The sequence below is a fragment of the Miscanthus floridulus genome, chromosome 5, assembly GCF_019320115.1.
Source record: "Miscanthus floridulus cultivar M001 chromosome 5, ASM1932011v1, whole genome shotgun sequence".
In the NCBI taxonomy this organism is placed as follows: domain Eukaryota; kingdom Viridiplantae; phylum Streptophyta; class Magnoliopsida; order Poales; family Poaceae; genus Miscanthus; species Miscanthus floridulus.
In genome coordinates this window covers 21,133,707-21,155,748 of record NC_089584.1, presented here as the reverse complement: position 1 = coordinate 21,155,748, position 22,042 = coordinate 21,133,707, and the positions used below count along the sequence as shown (strand labels likewise).

General features: G+C 47.3%; 1 protein-coding gene across 1 annotated transcript; it reads right to left on the bottom strand.

Annotated features, from left to right (window-relative positions):
• Positions 1 to 376: 376 nt before the first annotated feature.
• Positions 377 to 1,606, bottom strand: LOC136451720 (uncharacterized). The gene is made up of 2 exons (XM_066452399.1): positions 1,316 to 1,606; positions 377 to 1,226 (listed from the first exon to the last, which is right to left on the bottom strand). Exons 1-2 carry the CDS (start codon positions 1,604 to 1,606, stop codon positions 510 to 512), a joined length of 1,008 nt encoding a protein of 335 aa, XP_066308496.1. The 3' UTR covers positions 377 to 509.
• Positions 1,607 to 22,042: the final 20,436 nt, after the last annotated feature.

Below are 22,042 nucleotides of genomic sequence, written 5' to 3'. Positions count from 1 at the left end.
GATTTGAGGCTTCGATACATGCTCCATCAGTAGTCGTCATCGTTTGCGTGCACATAATTTGACTCAGTTTATAAAAAATACATGTAAATAAATTTATTAAAAAATTAGATTCAAATATCTATCTAATGATAATAATTATGTATCATAAATATTAATATTTTTAATATATATTTAATTAAAGTTGTTTCTTAGATGCGAAAACGATAAATATTTAGGACGGAGGGAGTACACGATAATAAACTTTGGTGGCTGCTGCAATTTTGACTAGATCGAAGTCAAATGTTCAACGATGGAGATTTTTACCTCTCGCGAGAAATCACTTCCAACGATGTGATTCTGTTATGAGCTGCTGCTACATTTGCAGCCACTGCCAACCCAGAAGAAACAATCAAAACACATATATCAACGCCTGAAATTCCGCAAGTTGCAAGAAAGATCAAAACTAAAATAAAGTTTGGTAGATGATGATGACGCAATTAGCACAGCGTCGCGAGACCGGAGGCCTGGATCTATGGCTCGACCACGTCGATGCGGACTCTAAGATGAATCTCCTTCAGCGGTCCGACCAGCATCGCCGTCAGCACGCACAGCGCCATCCCCTCCTCTTCCACGGCGGCCCCGCCGCCGGCGCCGGGCACTGCGCAGCTCGGCACGTCCGTCTCCATCCCCAGCCAGCGCCCCATGTTGGCGGGCATGTCCGGCAGCGGCGGCGCCTCCGCCCAGAGCGTGTACGTGTACCGCGGCTCCGCCTTGGCGCTGGCCCTGACGCACGCCAGCGAGACGGCCCAGATGTCCTTGCCGCGCGCGCGCACGGACAGCACGAAGAGGCGCCGCTCGTCGCCCTCCACGACCAGGAGGCGGTGCGGCGGCTCGGACACGGCGACGTAGAGGTGGAGGAGCTTCCCGTAGGACGGGACCGCGTGCAGGGGCCAGGCATGGTCGGCGGCGAGGTGGTCGTGGAGCACGGGTGGGGAGGCCTTGAAGGGGCACAGCGCGCAGCGGCAGGGCGCGTACGCGCACGCGTCCCGGTGCGCGTCGCTCTCGTGGTAGGCGACGGAGCTGTCGCAGCCGTAGTCCCTGAAGGGGCACGCCACCCTGAAGCCGCCGATGTAGACGTCCAGGTCCGGGCCGCAGTGCACGAAGTAGGTGTCGCGGTCGCACTTGCGGCAGTGGCCCGCAAGGCCGTCGCCGCGGCAGTTGTTGCACAGGCGGTGCCCGGCGACGCACTGGGCAATCACAAAGAAATTTGTAAGAAAGAAGATAAATTTCTCCGCATCTACTAGTAGAAGCATCTCGATCGGTGCAGTGGCATTACCTTGAAAACGGGGGGCTTGAGGGGACGGTAGCAATCGGTGGCGGCGCAGTGAAGCAGCTGCGGTTGCAAGCTGACGTTGATCCGCGGCAGCGCCATGGGTGGATTGGCCTGCTCCGCGACCACACCTCTTCCGCCTTGGGCAACATCTCCCTCCGATTCCTCCTTCAGTATGACGCTGGAGACCAGGCAGCTAGGTGAGGCGGACAGCGCCTTGGCCTTCTTGCTGACGCTGCCGTCGCCGCTCGCCGTCAGCGAGCGCTTATTCTGATGCTCCTCGGCGTCGTCGGCCATCTGCGGTCGACAAGCAAAGCAGTACTCCCTCCGTCCATTTATCGGCAACGTTTAAGCCTCCCGCACCAAGACCAAGGAGGCCTCTCCGTTCGCGTGCTTTCCATTTAATCGCAGCTGTAAACTTAATTACCCGGCACCGTTTCGTTTTCCCCACGTAAGCATGCCTAACGCCGCGGAAAACTCCGTTAACGCGCCATCTATCACCCGCGCGAGCGGAAAACTTCATCTTCGCAAGACTGAAAATTTGGCCGCGCACTCTCCCTCGTCTATGGCATGCAGCAGCATCGTGGAAAATTTGAAACTTTTAAAAATTACGGAGCCCTTTTCCTTTGCCAGCCACAGACATGGCCTATATAAGCTGGCATGGAGGCAATTCCATTGCCATGTTTCTGTACCTCTGTCTCTCTCTGCGTCATGCTTTTTTTTTTTAGCCTCTCATCTTAAGTAAGCTATAGAATCTATTCGGATACAGACACACACCACTACACACGCACACCTCACACACACGGTATACGAACAAACCGATAACTATACCTAGACAACGAACGCAACTGAGAGATACTCGAAGATCACCATACTCCGAGCATGACGGGCACGTCACTTAACCATTGTAGCACGTCTGCGCGAGAGGCACCTGAATTATTTCGGGAACAACAGTTCCCGGTGGGAAATCACGCGTTCGAGCGCGCTCGAACCGTGACCGGCAGCCTCCACACCGGAGGACTCACCACCCGAGCTACGGCTCGGTCCCCTCTCTGCTTCATGCTGCAAATATGCCTGGAATAGAATTCGACTTGAATGAAAACCCTCCCGAATCAGAGGTAGACCAGAATATCGACTGGGATTCCATTGCAGAACTTGAAGCAGATGCTGCCGACGGCCTGCAAAATTTTTATCCTGCATCTGTACTTAAGAGCTTCAGGTTTCAGATTTCAGTTGGTAGTCTTTAGGTTTCTGTGAACTATTGGTAGTCTTCAGGTTTCTGCAGATTGAACAACATGCACGTACTGGACCTCATCATCGTCGTCCTGGCGATCCATCGCATGCAGCAGCGTGGTAGCGTGGCGTGGCGGCGGCGTGGTGCGACTCGGCGGCATGGTACAACTCGGCGGCGCGGCGGCATGGTACGACTCGGCGGCGCGGCGGTGTGGTGCGGTGGCGACTCAGCGGTGCGGCGGCGTGGTGTGCTTGTGACTCGTGAAGGCTAACCGAGGGCAACAGGAGAACGGCACCGCATCAAGTGCCGCGCTTCCTACGAGGAGCCGCGAGCGCCTGGGACGAGGTGAAACTGTGGTCCTGGCTTAAACGACGCCGACTCTTGGAAAAAAAAATTTGCTCAGATGACGCCAATTAATGGACATGAAAAAGAAAAAAAAAGTAGAATTCCTGATCTTTGGTTTTCTGTCCTAAACTTTAGTCACCTAAACCAGCGACTAAATTTTAATGACTTGGTGTTTGTTTTGGTTGACTAAAATAGGTCAAAAGAGGCTCTCTTTTTCTCATGGTGTTTGGCTCTAAAATGACTAAAAGGTGAAGTTTAGTCTCTTTTAGCAACAATTTAGTGACTAGTTGGCTAAAGCCAATTTATCCCATTTAAACATAGTATTTGAGTGAAAAGTGACCGACTAAACTTTAGAAGGGGCTAACCAAATAGGCCCCCGCCACTGTGCCCCTACACCCACAATTTTTATTTCGGTAAAGCTATATAGCACTCCAATGTTTCTCGTGCTGCTCGCACTCCTTCCTAGCCGTCATCCACTGCCGACGGTTGTAGATCTGCTGTTTTTTTGCGATTGGCTGCAGATACCGCCTCTCGTGTTACACTTCTCCAAGTTCGGTGGCCTTAAAAGAAGGGCTCTGGGGAGGTGGGCTGGCCAGGCGGCCAGGAGGTTAGGGTCCTAGCAGCATTGGAGGCGGCTGGGCCAGATTGGGACGGTGGCGCCCATGCTGAAGATCGCTGCGGATATCGGGAAGGGGAAGAATGAGGCCTCCGCGGCTATGCTAGGGTTAACGCGGCCGCGGCGGGTCGGTGGCCAATGGCGGGGGCGAGGAGAAAGATAAACAGTGCAAAAAACGAGTGTTCCAACCCCCAAACATTCGAACCTCAGGTAGACATGCTCTTTTATTTTTTTAAAAATTCACTTAAAAAATTTAGCTTTGTATCCACCGTTCACTTTTAGTGGACGTTAAATAGAAAAAAAAAAATGACATATGTGCCGCTATATGCTAAGTGGAAGCAATCAAGGAATCTCTTCGTAGCACTGCAGATAAACTCATACTCCACGGTTGCAGTATGTACGTGCTAAATTTTGTTCTGAATTTCGATTCTTCAAAAAAACAGTCGGTCGTTTTTTAGGCGACCCGCACAGCTGCCTTCTTCTCCGACGCTAGCACCTCGCTCTCCCCTGCCCTCCTCCTCTCTGGCATCCCTACTCCTCTCCGGTGGCCCTCGCCCCCGCCGCCGCCACCACCACGCCGCGGTGTGCTAGGGCTTCGCCAGAGCTCCGCCATGGTCGTGGAACTCCACCGCCCCGACCAAGCTAGATCGCCACCGCCAAGGGCTCTAACTGTCTTCCAACCATCCAACTACCTGGCTAGCCTTCCTCCCTCCAAACTTTCACTTCTAAGCCCGCCGGAGTTGGGAAAGATGAGACAGAGAGAGGAGAAGCTCGCCGGAACCCTAACTCGCAGATCCAGAAGGAGGAGGAGCAGGAGGAACCCGCCTACCTCGCTGGCGCCGCTGTCGGAGGGGAGAGAGAGGAGCTGCATGCGCGCCGGGGAGGAGGGCCACGTTGTGCGCGTGGGGAGGTGCCGCCGCCAGAACCCCGCCGCTAGTGCTAGTGGGGAGAGAGGGAGGAGCCACATGGGAAGTAGTCACGGGCTCGTCGAGCGCGTGAGGAGCGTGTGCGTCGGGCCGTGAAAACGAACTATCATTTTTAAGTCATGGCCTATGATTTTTCTTCTTTCCACTTTGCATTACATTTTTCTTGCCTTTTGGATGTCTTGATGTTCATATGACATACTACACTCTAGCTAAGTAGTAGTAAGTGAGAATGTTTATATCACTTTCTTACTCTCACTAAATAAATAGAAGTTCCATAAATATTTGTCTCCCAAACCCGTACGTCATCTAAAAGCAATGAATGAATAGATAAAACTAATATAGATCTCTCACACAAGAGTGAAATATGCTACCAAGTTTAGATATAAGATAGTCACACAAGACAACTACATAACTCTGGGGATGTTGGTTGGTGGTTGATACTGCGGCGGGAAAGTCGCTTGAGGATGTGCCGGCCGAAAGCCTAGGGACCCGATAGATCAGGGCTCGGGCTCTGGTCCTCGCCGCTATCGTAGCATCCACGCGTGACGATAGTGGTAGCCGTGGCCAAGCTCCTCTCTCTTGTCCCCTCGTCTGTGCCTAAGGGCATCTAGGGTGTTATGTGCGTCACGATTGGGGCCGAGACGCTCATGCACTAGGACCATGGCAAGCCCCCTGCTGTAACGCGGTGCTTGGTGGACGGATACATCCCTGCCATGTCGTACCGAAGACACGCGTTGACTGGCATTGAGCTCGCATCACCGAGACAGCGAGCTTTCTGACTGCTGCGCCGCCGCATGCTCGAGCAGCATGCGGATCTCACGATGGGCCCGACGATCTTCAAGTGTCATAGGCTCCGGGAGCCCTCGGAGCAAGGCCACCACGGCAGCTATGTTCTAGCTTGCCCGGGCGAAGTGCGAGTGGCCTCCGTCGTCCTCGGTGATCCTCCGGTTTACATCACGGGCGATGGCGCGTGCACGGCCACCGTCTCCATGGTGTTTGATCTCGCACTCGAGCTCCACACGCTCCTGCTCTAGCTAGAGTCACACATCCTTGATCTCCTTGTGCCGAGCCCTCAGCTACTGAAAGGTCCTAATATGGTTAGAGGGGGGTGAATAGCCTATTTAAAAATCTACAAACCAACTAGAGCAATTTGATTAGTATGACAAATAACGAAAAGTAAACTTGCTCTAGCTCTACAAGGGTTGCAAGCCACATATCAACAATTCTAGTTACTATGATCACTAGACACATAATTTACTAAGTCACTACTCACTAAGAGCTCTCACACTTGCTACACTAAAGAGCTCCACTAGATGAACTTAAGCTACAAAGCAAGCTCTCAATTCTAGCGACACTAAAGAGCTTGCTACATCTAGTTTGCGGGAATGTAAATGAGTAAGTAAGGTGATTATACCGTCACATAGAGAAGTGAACCAATCACAAGATTAATACTAATTCAATTACCAGGAGAACACCAAAGGGCAAGAGACAACCAATTTTTCTCCCGAGCTTCACGTGCTTGCCGGCACGCTAGTCCCTGTTGTGTCGGCCAACACTTGGTGGTTTGGCGGCTAAGAGGTGTTGCACGAACCTCATCCAAACAACTGGACACCGCAAGAACCTACCCACGAGTGCGGTAACTCAATGACACTAGCAATCCACTAGAGTTACCTTTCGACGCTCCGCTGGGGAAGGCATAAGACCCCTCACAATCACCACGATCAGAGCCGAAGACAATCACCAACCTCCGCTCGATGATCCTCGCTGCTCCAAGTCATCTAGGTGACGGCAACCACCAAGAGTAACAAGTGAATCCCGTAGCAAAACACGAATACCAAGCAATGCACTTGGATTCTCTCCCAATCTTACAAAGATGATGAATCAATGATGAAGAAGAGTGAGAGGGCTTTGGCTAAGCTCACAAGGTTGCTATGTCAATGCTAATGGTCAAGAGACTGAGCTTGAGCAGGCCATGGGGCTTAAATAGAGAGCCCCCATGAATAGAGCCGTTGGCTCTCTGTTCCCTGAAAAATCGAGGCGACCGAACGCGCCGGTCGGATTGACCGAATGCAGGACCCCAGCATCCGATCCTCATATTTTCACCATGTGTCCTCTGCTTCAAATGTTGATCGCCCGATTTCAATGGTCATCTATGCACTTAAGTTGTGACCGGACGCACTGCTCAAAGTGACCGGACGCTCCAACACTAGAGTCCGGTCGTTTCTAGTAAGGTTCCATTCACGATCGGATGCGTCTGGTGGCTCATGACCGGACCCAGGCCAGCGTCCGATCAACACAGCCTCTCTATGTTGCTTGTGTCAGCATACGTCACTAGGTGACTGGACACACCCCTTGCGTGTCTAGTCCCTCTGTCTCTTCAGCTTTCGGTCAAGGGACCGAGGGCGGACTTCACTGCATGCCATAGACCGAACATAGGGTCAGAGTCCGCTCACTGGCCAAGGCAGAGTCCAATCAATACAAAATAGTTTCTTTTGACCCTAAACTTCACCACCCTTGATCAAAAGTGCCAACCATCAAGTGTATCACCTTGTGCACATATGTTAGCATATTTTTCACAAATGTTTTCAAGGGTGTTAGCACTCCACTAGATCCTAAATGCATATGCAATAAGTTAGAGCATCTAGTGGCACTTTGATAACCACATTTCGATATGAGTTTCACCCCTCTTAATAGTACGGCTATCGAACCTAAATGTGATCACACTCTCTAAGTATCTCGATCACTAAACTGAAAAGCTCCTATCAATTTTACCTTTGCCTTGAGCTTTTTTTTCTTTCTTCTTTTCCAAGTCCAAGCATTTTATCATCACCTTGCCATCACCATCATCATTTCATGATCTTCATTTACTTAATCACTTGGAGTAGTGCTACATATCTCATAATCACTTTGATAAACTAGGTTAGCACTTAGGGTTTTATCAATTCACCAAAACCAAACTAGAGCTTTCAGTTGCTCCACCCGCAGGCGAGGCGGGGCCCCTGCATCTCCATCGACCTCATCGTCGGGGTCATCCATAGGAGTACCCCCTTCCTCATGGACAATTTCGACATGTCCCTCAGGGGTGCCTTCCACGAAGCATTCGCGCGAGGGGTGATGGCTTCCCCTGCTGGAGTCAGAGTCAAAGATCGTCTCTGAATCTCCAACAAGAAGGTCATGGAAAGATTCCACGATGTAGTTCATCATACCCACGAATTCATCATCCGTGGGGGACGGGTGCATGCGCTATGCCGCGAGGTGACCAATGGTCCTTGCGGCGTTGCGCAGACCAAACGGGAACACTGTCGGGGTGCTTCGGGTGAGGTATTCTAGGTAGAGCGGTTCCCCTCTGACAAGCTGCATCATGATGTTGGTGAACGAGAAGGTGAGGCAGCGCAGGTCCTCCCAGGACGGTCGGGGTCCTAGGAAGGCATCTAGCTGGCGCTCTAGCCTCCCGTAATCGAAGCCGAGGAGCTGGTCGCTCCCAGGGGCACGGGCCTCCAGGGCATGCAGCTGCAGCTCTTCGAGGGCCTCAATGGTTGTGTCGAGGCTGGTAGAGCGAAGAAGTTGGACGGGGGCAGGAGCCCGCGCCAGCGTTCCCTCCACGGTGATGAAGAAATCTAGGCTCCCGAAGCGCAAGTGCGTGCCCGGGACCCAGCTGACGCGCGTGGCTAGCCATCCATGGACTGTTGTGGACGACGAGACACGCAAAAGGCCCCTACTTGGCGCACCAACTGTCAGTGTTTCGAATCACCGACTAGTAAATTTGTGATTTGCGCATCTGGCCTAGATGGTGTGCTCGGAGGACACATGAATTTATACTGGTTCGGACGAAATGTCCATATGTCTAGCCTGCTGCTGCTCATGTTACCGGCACTAGTTTGTAGTACGGGTTAGAAACGAGCGAGAGAGGGAGCAGGTCCCAAGTCTCTGGTGAAAGGGTTGAACAGAGTTGAGCCTCATTGAGCTCGTTCAGCCATGCCCTTCGTGGAGCGTCCCGCTTCCCCTTTTATAGATGAAGGGAAAGGTGCAGGTTACACGAGAGAGAGAGAAAAGCGAGGAGGAAGAAGGCCTCCGGGGTCGCGACGCCTTTCATCTTCTTTACGCGGGCCCCGCCGATCCTGAAGATGAGGATGAAGATGGCTCCACGTCATGCCCTGTTCATGACTTGTGCCATACGCGGGCATTGTTAACCGGTCGTGGCGCTCCATTCCGTCCCGGTGGGCGGCATGGTTAACAGATACCCCCGTCGGAAGTCGTACGGGGATTAGGTAGCATAGTGCCGGCATGCCTGATACGGTTGGTGACGTGAGTCCTCAGGTATGGCCCGTCGTGGCCGTGGGTCACGTCCAGACGCGCCTACTCCCTTTCTGGTGTCAGAAATTTGACCCTAGGTTCGTACTCTTAGACCCGTAGTGGTTGGAGGTGGTACGGACCCCCGTTGGGCGAGGCGGAATCCCCCTTCGAGGGGTCTGGCGAGGCGAAGTCCGCGCCCAAGGGGTCGGATGTGATGGAGCCCGCCCGCGGGGGGTCTGGCGAGACGGAGACCGCGCCCTCAGGGTCAGGCGTGATGGAGCCCGCGCCCCGGGGTCGGGCGTGACGGAGCGCGCGCCCTCGGGGTCGGGCGACACGGAGCCCGCACTCTCGGGGGCGGGCGAGACGGAGCCCATACCTTCATGGTCAAGCGAGACCAAAATACGCTCTTGACCATCCGGACGAGTTAGTGTTCGCGGCTATCACCTTCCTTCTTCCATGTATCCCAAATACTGATACCCGACAAGTATTGTACCCGGGTGTGTTACTGTGGGTACAAAATTCTATTTGTGGCTGCAATGCAGACACGGCTATAAGATTCTATTTGTGAAAACAAGTGTGATGTTGTTGTTTCACCCATTAGTGTTTAAAATCTAAGGGATTATATCTATTCTAATGACAATCCAACTTGATGTGTGATTATCCGCAGGTAATAATATTAGATAGGTGTGGGTATGAAATTTACCCTTTGGACGATTTATCATTGGTGGGTATTTTAGATTTGCATCCAAAATACTTTGAATTGGGAAATTACTTTTATGTAATTGTACCAAAAATAGCCCGTAAGTAGTTGCAGCGGAACAGATGATTATCGGAGTATAGCACTTGTTGTGGTCCATTTTTCCGGACTTCACTAATCAATAGTTTGGTACTTTGGCCTCTCTCGACCCGATCTCACTTTTGGTTACTTTTTCATATATTGGTAAGGATATATGGCCATGCACCAATATTTATAACTTTTCTATTGCTCTTTCTTGTTCTTTGTTTTTTTTCTTTTTTTATAAACAACTGAATTATATTCAAACCCAAGTGCTTTTTACATGGGTGGAATTCACCCGGGGCAGACTAATTGGCGAACGCTCATGGAATCCAAATCCAGCGATCGATTTTCGGACATACTAGAATTTCTTTTTTGGCAAAAAATTTCTCACGCTTTTCATTTTTGCGAAGCGCTGCAGCGGAGAAACATGAGCGGTGCCGACTCTCCTCCGCTGAAACATGAGCGTGGCTTCTCCCCTCCACTGTTCTCTCTCTCTTTCCCCTGACGTCAGCATGGCACAAACTAAAAAAACAAAATATTTATTTTAAAATATTATAACTTAAACGGTTTATCCATTCTTAATTTCATCTGCACCGGTGTGTTCTACGCGATGAGACGAATAAAACTAGATTCCACTGGCATATGTTTCGAAGATTTTATTCTAGTAAAAAATTATGTGTACTAACTTGTACATATACTGCCTGTTCGGCAGGCCGTAAACGATCGTGGATTATTTACTGCTGGCTGGTTTAATGTGAGAGAAAAATATTGTTCTGGCTGGAAATTTACGATCGTTTACGACCAAGCGAACAGGCTGATAACTTATATGAAAATTTTAAAACTTAAGAGTTATGAAACACAACTCATTTAAAAAATTATTAAACATAAATGAACAAATTAACTTATAACTTATGCCAAAACTTAGAAACACAAAAGCTATTAACACACAAGGGATCGAATTAACTTATAACTTATACCAAAACTTAGAAACAAAATTTATAAACATAACTTACGTACAAAAGTTATCAAACACAACTTGGGTACATAAGTTATATATTATAAGTTATTACACATAATTTGTTATTAGAATAATAAAAAAAATCGAACATATGCAAGTGGGGTTTAGTCTTGTTCTCGTCACGTAGAACACACTAGTATAAACAGAATTAAAAATGGGTACACCGTTCTAAAGTTATAGCAATTTGAATAAGCCCTTGTTTAGTTCGCGAAAAGTTTTCCCAAAAAGTGCTACAGTACCCATCACATCGAATCTTGCGATACATGCATGGAGCATTAAATATAGACGAAAAAAAACTAATTGCACAGTTTGGTTGAAAATTACGAGACGAACGTTTTAAGCCTAATTAGTCCATGATTGAACATTAATTGCTAAATAAAAACGAAAGTGCTACCGTAGCCAAATTTCCACCTTTTCGTGAACTAAACAACGGCTAAATACTTAACTTTTTCAAAACTGACGTCAGAAGCCTGCAACTTTCGTCTGTATGCATGCGCACGTCGGAGACGCTGTCGAATCGTTCGCTGCACTGCAAACGATTGAACGACCGCGGTAATGGATTTGGGAAGTCACCCCAAGGAAAAGCTTTGCAATGCCACAAGGCATTGTACATAATGGAACATGTGTTTACAGCGTATAGATGGAGTAATTCTATCGGCCTGTTTCCAAGCATTCCTAGCAAGAGAATGAGCTGTTATGTTTGTCTCCTTTTTGATTTTTTGGCATTTCAAATGGAATTCCGTACTTGCTCTTGAAGGAAGTCTGCTAGGATGGTCCCAAGGTTCCAATGGCCTGGAGTACTGATAATCTCTCTTTTTCGCAAGTTTGTCACCAACACTTGGTCACAGGAGGCGGAGGCGATGGTGGCTATGAGGGGAGGTGACGACGGCCGCCACCATCGACTAAAGGCAGCTAAAGCAAGAATAGAGATGGGGAAGGAGAGGAGGACCGCCACAAGGGCTAATACTACACTGAGAACCGGGAGATTCACTTAGTAGGGAGGGAGATGTGGGGTGTTGGCCGGAGGGAGTCGGCAACGGCGGGGATTCGGTAGGCGACAACGGCGACGACAACAGTCAGCGGTGGATTCAACGGTGCGGCAGGGGTGGGCTCGAGCCCTCCTACCGATACCGGAGCCTTGGAGCCCCCATGAATTTTTAGGCAAAGTTCTATCGTGTAGGTGAGGCTGAGACTTAAGATCGAGCAGCAGTCGGAGGTATGTTGCTATCGCACTTTTCTTCAGCCACCTAAAATTTTTTCTAGATCCGCCGCTTACACCAGTGGCACTAGGGTTTGGTGTGCCCCACCTATTTCGCATCTCGCTGGTGAATTGATCTTGTATGTTAGGTTCGCTCTATCTCAACTTTTTTTTTCATCCGCTCTTTCTTGTATTGACAACCCGAAAACAGGTTTGAGAAGCAAACGTAGACAATACTTTGGATTTTTCTATGTTATTAATTTAAATTTAGAATTGGGAGGTTATTAGTTTTAGTAATGCCAAAGGATTATAATGTTGAAAAGACGCGCCATGCTCATCCCTTCGATGTGAGGTCGTGATCATGTGTGGTGTGGAGGCGAACTCTTGAGGCTCAGTTTAGATGACGACAAATTTGGCAAATGGTGTTGTAGCATTTTCGTTGTTATTTGGCAATTAGTGTCCAATCATACTCTAATTAGGCTTAAAAGATTCGTCTCGTGGATTTCGTCTAAACTGTGTAATTAGTTTTATTTTTTATTTATATTTAATGCTTCATACATGCGTCCAAAGATTCGATGTGACGAAAAATCTTAAAAGATTTTGCAAAATGAAGTGTAACTAAACTGGCCCACGATTTGTACACTGGGCAGGGGGCGCTCCCGAAAATCTGGCCTAGGGCTAGGGCCCACGAGCAGAGCAGAGACGATCAAAACGAATATCGCCGTGTCAGAGAGTTTCCTCTTTCTCTGGCGCAGGGGCGCAGCACAAAAAGAGCCAAGGCTGCTTTCCTCGCTCACCGGGGTCACCGCGGAGGAAGGGAAGAGGGTGGTTGGAGATCACCGACCGAGGAAGACCGGATGGAAAAGGTGGAGCCCCGGGCAGCGTGCGTTTGCGTAGAAGACGCCGCAATCGTGACATGTCCCGTGGCAGCCGTGGACTGCAGCAGGCTGTAGCATGCCAAGCGCCCTGGCGACCTCGCACCGGAGTAGCGGACGCCAGGTGAACATTTGATGCTTGTTTACTTCCCAAAAAATTTCCCAAAAGATACTACAGTAGTCATCACATCAAATCTTACGATACGTGCAGACGAAAAAAAACTAATTACACAGTTTGGTTGGATAATTGCGAGACGAACATTTTAAATATAATTAGTCCATGATTGAACATTTATTGACAAATAAAAACAAAAATGGTACGCCCCGTTCGCTTGTCTTAAATTTGGCTGGTTCAGCTTGTTTTTTCAATCGGAACAGTATTTTTCTCTCACAACAATTCAGCCGAAACAGTATTTTTCAGCTAGTTTCAGCCAAAATTCAGACAAGCCGGAACGGTGGTTTACAGGCTTGCAGCTTGCTGGTCGGTTTGTCGGTAGGCGGTAGCAGCCTGAGCCAGTCCAAAGTGAAAGTGTGGTGTGACGTCGCGTGATTGGGCAGCGGCAGCAGCGCAGCACAGGACAGGAACAGGATTAGGCCAGCACTAAGGCTACCTCCAGCGCTAGGGCCATGTTTAGTTGGCGATTTTTTTTGAAAAAAATAATACTGTAGCATTTTCGTTGTTATTTGATAATTAGTGTCTAATCATAGTCTAATTAGGCTTAAAAGATTCGTCTCATGAATTTTGTCTAAACTGTGTAATTAGTTTTATTTTTTATTTATATTTAATGCTTCATGCATGCGTCCAAAGATTCGATGTGACGAAAAATTTTAAAAAAAATTACAAAATTTTGGGAACTAAACACTACCTAGACTCGGAGACCCAAATCCAAAATGATCTCCAACAGCTACTCTAACATAGTATCTACGTGAAAGATCTATTTTGAGTGTCAGAAGGTATAACCTAGATCTAATTATCCTCTCTCCTATAGATATATTTGTAGAAAGAATTTTTTTAGTGAAGAAGACAAAAATAAGTATTGAACCATTTGTCAGTATCGCTACCAAACGTTGTATTTTAGGTAAGGGTTGATGGACACGGTATAAGCCCGGCCCCAACGCACCAGGCTGGCTGTATGCCCCAGCTTCCATGTCACGCGAGTTGGTAGCTTCGCAGAATCTGACAGTACCCTGCAGAGGTACCAGTGGTTTCATCTGAGACGACTGCAAAGCACACAGTGAAGCTCGCGTTGTGAGGCAAATAGCAGATCCCCCAACACAATTTCGTAGGGGACCATTGCGTTGCGAGAGAGAGAGTCGGAGAGACGAGAAAAGAAGAGAGAACATTGAAAGCGACATGCATATGTCAGGAACAGAACACCAGGCATCTTGCACTGTGGTCTTGTGTGTTCATCCCGTCGATGCATGCGTGGATGTCAACTTTTTACTGAAGCTAAAAAGGATGTATGCCACGGTTGGACGTGCTACAAGGTAGCACCGAGGGAGGCCAGCACTCCGAGTAATTTTAGTATAAATAAAGTGATCTATATAGACTATGTAAATATTGAGGTTATTATTGATATAATGTAAATTATCATTACTTGTGGTTTATAAATAAACTTTTTTTCTTTTATCACATCTCACATTTATTTCCTCTCCCTCTTCTTTTTTAGCATGGACCACCACCCTCGTGAAAGATTCTAATGGCTAGAGGGGGATGAATAGCCTATAAAACTTTGTATAATAACATTAAACAAAGTGGTTAGACAAATATGAGGTCAAGCAATTCTTACGCTAGGCCACTAAAAATGTAAGCCACCTACCACATTTCTAATTAATATAGTCTCTAAACACACAATGCTAGGTCACTACCACTTAGCTAGTGAGCTCTCAAATGCTAACTGACGAGCTTCACTAACCACTAGACCCGACACGAGCTAGCTCTCAAAACTAATTACACTAAAGAGCTTAGCAATACTAAAACAGCAAATGCAAGGGTGAGGTAGAAATGTTATACCGACGTGGCAAACGATGATCAATCAATCAATCACAAGAGAACCAATGATATCCTCAGGACAAGACGACACATGATTTATTCCCGAGATTCACTTGCTTGCCGGTAACCTACGTCCTCGTTGTAGCGATTCACCCACTTGAAGGTTCACGCGCTAATAGGCACCACACGCGTAACCCAGCCGTGACGTGATGCTGCGCCACTACGTCGGCTCGCGCGTTCCTCCCCAGCCAACACACCGAGCCGAACCGCATCAGATCAACTCCAGTAAGGTTCCCGAGCTGCTAAAACGCGACCGGACACGTTAGGTCATGCATGACCGGACGCGCCCCTGCGTCCGCTCACTTCTTCCTCGCCTCCTTACTTGCGTCAGCATACGTCACAAGCGACCGGACTCACCACCGTCACGTCCGATCGCTTGCCCTCGCCTACGTTCGGTCACAGGCTGAGAGCGGCGTCACCTCTTCAATACTGACCGGACGCGCAGGACCAGTGTCCGGTCACAAGAACCAGCGCCTCCTTAACTCTAACTTCTCCACCCTTGAACAAATGTGCTAACCACCAAGTGTATCACCTTGTGCACATGTGTTAGCATATTTTTACAAATATTTTTAAGGGTGTTAGCTCTCCAGTAGATCTAAATGCATATGCACTCAGTTAGAACATCTAGTGGTACTTTGATAACCACATTTCGATGCGAGTTTCACCTCTCTTAATAGTACGAGTATCTATCATAAATATGATCAGACCCACTAGGTGTATTGATCACCAAAATAAAATGCCCCTATCAAATTCATTTTTGCCTTGAACCCATTTTATTTTTCTCTTTCTTCTTTTCCAAGCCTAGCACTTGATCAACATGGCCTCTCCACCGTCACCATGATCTTCTCCATTTGCTCCATCACTTGAAATGTGCTACATATCTTATAATCACTAGAGTAATAGGTTAGCACTTAGGGTTTCATCAATTCACCAAAACCAAACTAGAGCTTTCATCTCTCCCTAAGCATATGTAGCTTCTATAAGCCACTATGACAAGTGTAGAGCACCTATTTTTTTATCCGATCCTACATAGCACATGGGGCTCTAGTAAAAAAAGCAATGTTGGGGAAGGCCTAACACGCCACTCTGGCTATTAGCCTCAGGCTCCACGTCTGCCCGGTGCCTCCAGCTCAGACCATTGATGGCTCCGCAGAGGTTTAGAGCATCCCGCAGAAGAACTGGGTGCCCAATCTGACAAAAGTGTGAAGCTATCTCTTACCGAGCGTTGTGGAACTCTGCCCTGTTCGTTTCGCTCAAATTTGGCTTATGCTGATTTGTTGTGAGAGTAAAATACTGTTCGTTCGCTGAAAAGTATTGATGAAGTAGATCAAGCGAACGACTAACAAAGTTAAAGCTGCTTTTTGGTTGGCCTACGGTAGAACTAAATTAGGCCCTGTTTAGTTTCCAAATTTTTTTTATCTCCTACAGTAAAAGAGCATGTTTGGACACATGATTGGAGTACTAAATGTAGATGAAAAAAAACTAATTGCACAGTTCTCGGCAAAATCGCGAGACGAATCTTTTAAGCTTAATTAGTCCATGAAAAGACTTAAGTGCTACAGTAACCCACATGTGCTGATGACCGATTAATTAGTATCATTAGATTCGTCTCGTATTTTCCTGATGGGTTCTGTAATTTGTTTTTTTATTAGTATCCAAAACTCCTCCCGACATCCTTCCGACACATCCGATGTGACACTCAAAAAAATTTCACCTCTCCAACTAAACACACCCTTAGCCTCGTGGATGATTTGACAATGCGATGCTACAATAACATATATTAATAATAGGTTAATTAGGCTTAATAAATTCGTCTCGTCGATTAGTAACGACTTCTATAATTTATTTTTTTATTACTGTCCAACACTTACAGTGACACCCATACGAGACCTCTTCGACTTTATTCTATGGAAAATACCCTTTATCTACGTGGCACGTTACTTTAAGCTGAAGCATATTATAATATCGTATGTGTGCGTTGGGCCTGCTCTTAGCCGGCTGCCACGGTCCCTGCAGGCGCAGCGGCAAACGATCCTTTTCATCCTGCGCTGCGCTCCGATCCACTCGCACCGCCAAAAATCTTTTGCTTGGCTGCTCGCCCGCCCTGCCCAGGAGCCAGGCACTGTGTGCTGAACCGCTGGCCCAACATCAAACAAGACAGGAGAGGCAGGCGTCCAAAGCTCTGACAACTTAAACTCTGAAGCGTGAAACCGCGAAAGTACATGGGCTAGTGTAGTGTCCATGGACCGGTCCGTGTCCTTCCTGCTAGTGTCCATGGACTCTCAAGGGTCTGTACTCTACCAGTACCGTCTACCATCCTGTTAGCACATGTTTACTTTAATCCACGTTAGCACATATTTACTATAGCACCACATTATGAAATCGTGGACTAATTAGACTTAAAAAATCGTCTCGCAAATTATCGCAATCTGTACAATTAGTTATTTTTTAGTCTATATTTATACTCCATGCTTGTGTCAAACATCCGATGTGAGAGGGAATAAACTTCAAGGAACGAGCTAAAAAAAGGTGTAAGTACATAGTAGTAGCATAACTGCATAAGACGGAACGCGTTTTACAGAATAGTGGCTCAAATCCATATTTTTTCTAAAGCAATGCCAAATATTAAAATCATAACTGATATAGTGGCATAAATCTAATTTTCCCAAACTTTAATCGGTATGATGAGAAGTTAAAGCAAAGTCAGACACATCACAAAGGGAGAATTATTTATTTGGCATTGAAACAAATCAGTGTTTCGTATTTAACACTCGAAAATGTGAACTTTCTTATCTGACATCAAGTTGAAATTTCCTTTCGTAAATGGCACTGCCGTCCATTTTCATTGATCAATCTGTTAGTTGACTGTTTGACCATGTCAGTTTTTTCCCTGTGTCCGATGTACCCCTATACACAGAAGACTACCACGCGCGCTACACCTCTACCAACCTCCATGCCGCCCATGCAGCCACCACTGCCGTCAGAGTTGCTCCCATCGCCTCCCCTTCCTCTCTCCCTCACCCTCTATCTCCCGAGGTGGCGGCGCTGTGGCGGGCCCCGAACACGGCGGCCTCCATGCGCTGCGGGTGGCCATGGGCCCCGGCGCCGGGCGAGCCTGGCTTGGCATGGTCTGCCGCCGTCGCGCCGCCTCTCTCTCTCCCCTCTCCCGGTGTGCCGGCGCACCGTCCAGGCCCGCCGCGCTGGCTGTCCTCTGGCGAGGTGGCGCGCCGCGGCGGCCTGGCACGGCACGGGCGGCCCCCCTCCCCTCTCCCTCTCCCTCCATCTCGATCTACTACCGGCGCTGCGCATCATGGCACCTAGGGCTGCTCCGGCTCTGCGGGTGCTCCCGCTCGCACTCGCCGCGGCCATCTTCTCGGGGCTCACCGCCATACTCATCTACCTCTCCGGCGTCTCCTCCTCACGTAATGCCCCGCCCCCACCTCTCTCGTCCTTCAGTTTGCGTGTCGTGCGGGAGATCCCTGACGCCGGATTGGTGGGTGCGTGCAGATGGCGGCGCTCAGCTCTCGGAGGCGGACCTGGTGGCGCTCGCCGCGCTGCGGGGCAGCTTCAGCAAGTGCGTGGTACGGTCTTGCTCATCCAACTCCTCTCACGATCAGCTGATTACTTGTCTTAGTGCTCCTGCTCATCTCGTGCCGCATTGTGGTTGTGACCTCTGGGGTCACTAACTCGTCGGAGCCACCAGTTGTGGTGGACTGGGAGGGTGATTGCTTCAAAATTCTTGATTCCGTGTGCCAATTGTTCTGAGTCTGAAGTGCACTGTTCAGTGTGTACGAGATAGCACAGTGACAGTGAGGTTTTTGTTTTGGTGTGAATACAAATTTCTGGGATTATAGCGTATCTATAATTCAATTGGATGGCAGTTGCTGCATAGGTTTGCAGGCAATATCGTCCATACGAAAATACTTGAACTTTTCTATTTGGCACCATGGATTTCTGCTGCAAACAAGAGTATTCATGTCTTTTTACCAGTCACTTCACACCGTTACGGACCTAAATGGACGGAAGTGCCATTTACGAAAGGAAATTTCAACTTGATGCCAGATAAGAAAGTTTAAATTTTCGAGTGCCAAATACGAAACACTGATTTATTTCAGTGCCAAATAAATAATTCTCCCCATCACAAATAGCGTGCGATGAGGCGTAACAAGTGTATGATCGAGAGCATAATGGTAGTAGCAATTTGCATGGTCAAATGACTATTAGATGTGTGATCGAGAGCATAATGCTAGATGCAGTTGTGCAGGTCCAAAGGACAGTTCACAGCATCTCCAAGAAAAGTCTAATAAATACCCCAAAACTAAAATTTGCGTGCTTAGGAGAAAAACCACCACTCCGGTAGCTCCCCAAACCTTCCCAAGATTTGCTCGCTCTAAAAAATTCAGCCCGCACCCCTCATATGTGCAAATCGACGGCGCCCCCAATCTTCTCCCGTGCTTCTCTTCTCGCGCTCGTGCCCGATTCTGGTAGAGAATTCCCGCGCTCCTCCACCCATCCACGTAATTCGGCTAGCAATTTTCACACCCTCCGTCCCAGCATCGGCATAGAGAGGTGATGCGTGTCTTGCAATTTGGCCGCGAGCACCTTTAGATGCGGCCGCCACGACCTGCTGTCGCCGCCCTGGGGCATGCAGTGCGCGGCGGCGTACAAAAGCGGGTTGTGGCCCCGTCGGCCGGTGGTCGCAACCCCCAGGCCGGAGGCGGTCGATTTCTGCCGGGATTTGGTTGCAACGACATCGATTCGACCGATGGCACCCACAACTGGAGTGAACAGCAACGTCGAGGTCCAGCCCGTGATGGCTATTGCGGCGTATCTCGTCAGGGCAGCTGCGGTCTTCATCGGCCAGTGACATATGCCGGCGATGCTTCATATCCCCAGGCTCCAATGGTGTTTTCCTTCCCTGACGACACCTCTGAGGCCTTGGAAGAAGTGGACGATGTTGACATGTTTTGCGGTGGTAAGAATCTAATCCATTCTGATTGAAATAACGGATGGCACATGTTTACACCAAAATTTGAGAAGAAGAACGCGGGAACTTGAAGCTTCCAGGATTATGTCATCAAGGAATCGATTAGATGTGAATCGGTATCAGCTGATTTAGATGCGATGTCAGAATCGGATATTTTATAGATGACGTCAGAAGACGACGTTAAATTGGCTATAATGGTGCCAGGAAGATGTGTCGGACTATACAAATAAGAAAAATTAAGGTCCATGTTATTATTAAGTTAGGAAGTTTTTTTTATTCTAAGAATTATAATGAGTCGTATTTGAGTAGGATTCATATGTAGGTTCCATGTATAAATATTAGACCTTGGTTATTATACAAAAGGACGAACACTCAATCAATACAATTTTTTCGGCTTTCGCCATCGCATTAGGAGTAGGAGTAATGTAGATCTCGGCGAGTTCTTCAGCAAACAGGGCTGCATCGACTGATCGACCTCCAGCTTGCTTGTGAGTACCGTCACGACTTGTATTGTGCTTGTAAAGCTGCATCGGCTGATTGATCTTTTATGATCCATAATATAAGTTAGTTATCGATCTGTATCGTAGTTTGAAAGGTTGCATCAGCTGATTGATCTCTTACGAATCATAATATAGATCAAAGTTATCGATCTTGTGTTAAATAACTTGTTGTTTAATACAATATCACCAGTTATCAAGTCTACTAAGATTAGTAAGATTTTCCTTGCTGTTTTTTATTGATTCTCCTATTATTGATCTTATTATAATTAATATTTTATTAATTATAACAAATCATCTGATGGAGATAGAGATAGATCGGCATCATATCATCTTAATTGGTCGTCCTTTGATCTGGTCATGCTTTAAATCTTATAATTGATGGCTTAATTCCGCTAGATCGGTTGTTTTATCTCTATTCCAATCAAACATAGTATGCATCCAAAGACATGTTTCAATCTTAAACAAACTCACTAGTTAATGAGATCTAATCTAATAACACTACCATAGCTGCATCGATCCGGTCGAACCTCACTGGTAAGACTTTAGATTAGAAATTATCGATTAGTGGTCTTGTTCACGATTAAGATTTGTACTCTGTTTGTTTGCTATGATTGCATCGGCTATTTTTACCGATTTGCCTACTCTCATGCATATAGCATGTTTTCGTGAATCTGTCAACATATAGATGGTTTTATAGATTCTTTGGATTTAGTTTGTTATTATTATCATAGCTGCATCGACCCGATCGAACCTCACTGTTGATGATGATAGATTAGATTCAAACTGTTTGTAGATTTATTTATATTAGACGGTCGATTTGTTCGCATGTTATACTCTTTTCATCAGACTTATCGGCTCGACGCTTTATATCGATCATGTTCCATTTAGCTAGATATCGACTATTTAGTCGATAGCCTTATTGAATCGGCTATCTAGCCGTATATTTGGAACTGTCTAGTGCAACACCAACATATTCCACCTTAAATTACTGATAAGATTTCCTCTTCTTGTTAATTGTAGGTCAAATTGACTGACACATCGTTGGGTTTCCGAATCGGCTGGTTCTGTGTTGAAGCCAAGCAGATCTCTGGTCTTGTTCCATTCAGATCATTTGGCTTGCTGTGTGTTGAACATATTACCACATTTTTGTGTCAACACACTTTTTGGCATGCCCGGTGGGACGACAATCGTCATGGCGGTTCATAACAACAAGGGCATTCTTATGGTATCTTATGAAGACTTACCTGATGAAGATAAAGATGTCATTGGTAAGGCTATAGAGGAGTTTCAGAACAAGTGCTTGTTATCATACACCAAAACATGTGACAATAAAGTCGTTCAGAAATATCCATTGCAGAGAGTTTTGATGCATGGACAGTCAGATACAAACGAAGCTGATGATAGGCGTTTCATTGTAGAAGCTGTCAACAAATCAGTTCATGATGCAATACTGAATCATAATATAGTTTTCTTGAATACATTCCACAATACCATGAAGGAGGTGTTTCATGGATTTTCACTTGATCAGGTTGGACCGACTTATTACAAAATTCTGCATCTGTCGACTAAGGGGACTAATCAAGCTGGCACTAGCCATCAAGAAGTAGCACTAGCTAAGAGTGATGAAGCCCAGGCAATTTAGAATCTATCTGAGCAAATTCAGGGTGCTACTACCAATCAAATACAATATAATCATAGATAATCAGTGCAGCATATGTAACAGCCGACAGGGCAAGTTCAGAATCAGATGGTTAATTTTGGTACATTAGGCCAAATACCACCACCGGCTCAAAAATAGCACCATCAGTCCAAAGGATTCGTAAAAATACAGATCCTAATGTTTTCAATCAGAGATTTCAAACAGTAAATCAGTAAGGGGCCCGACAGATAGATATTCCACAAGGATATCA

Bases quoted from the DNA above. Each gene is read 5' to 3' on its own strand.
- LOC136451720 (XM_066452399.1), bottom strand. From the start codon at position 1,606: ATGGCCGACGACGCCGAGGAGCATCAGAATAAGCGCTCGCTGACGGCG. The intron at 1,227-1,315 runs GTAATGCCACTG...GTGATTGCCCAG, and splicing joins TCAAGCCCCCCGTTTTCAAG to TGCGTCGCCGGGCACCGCCT.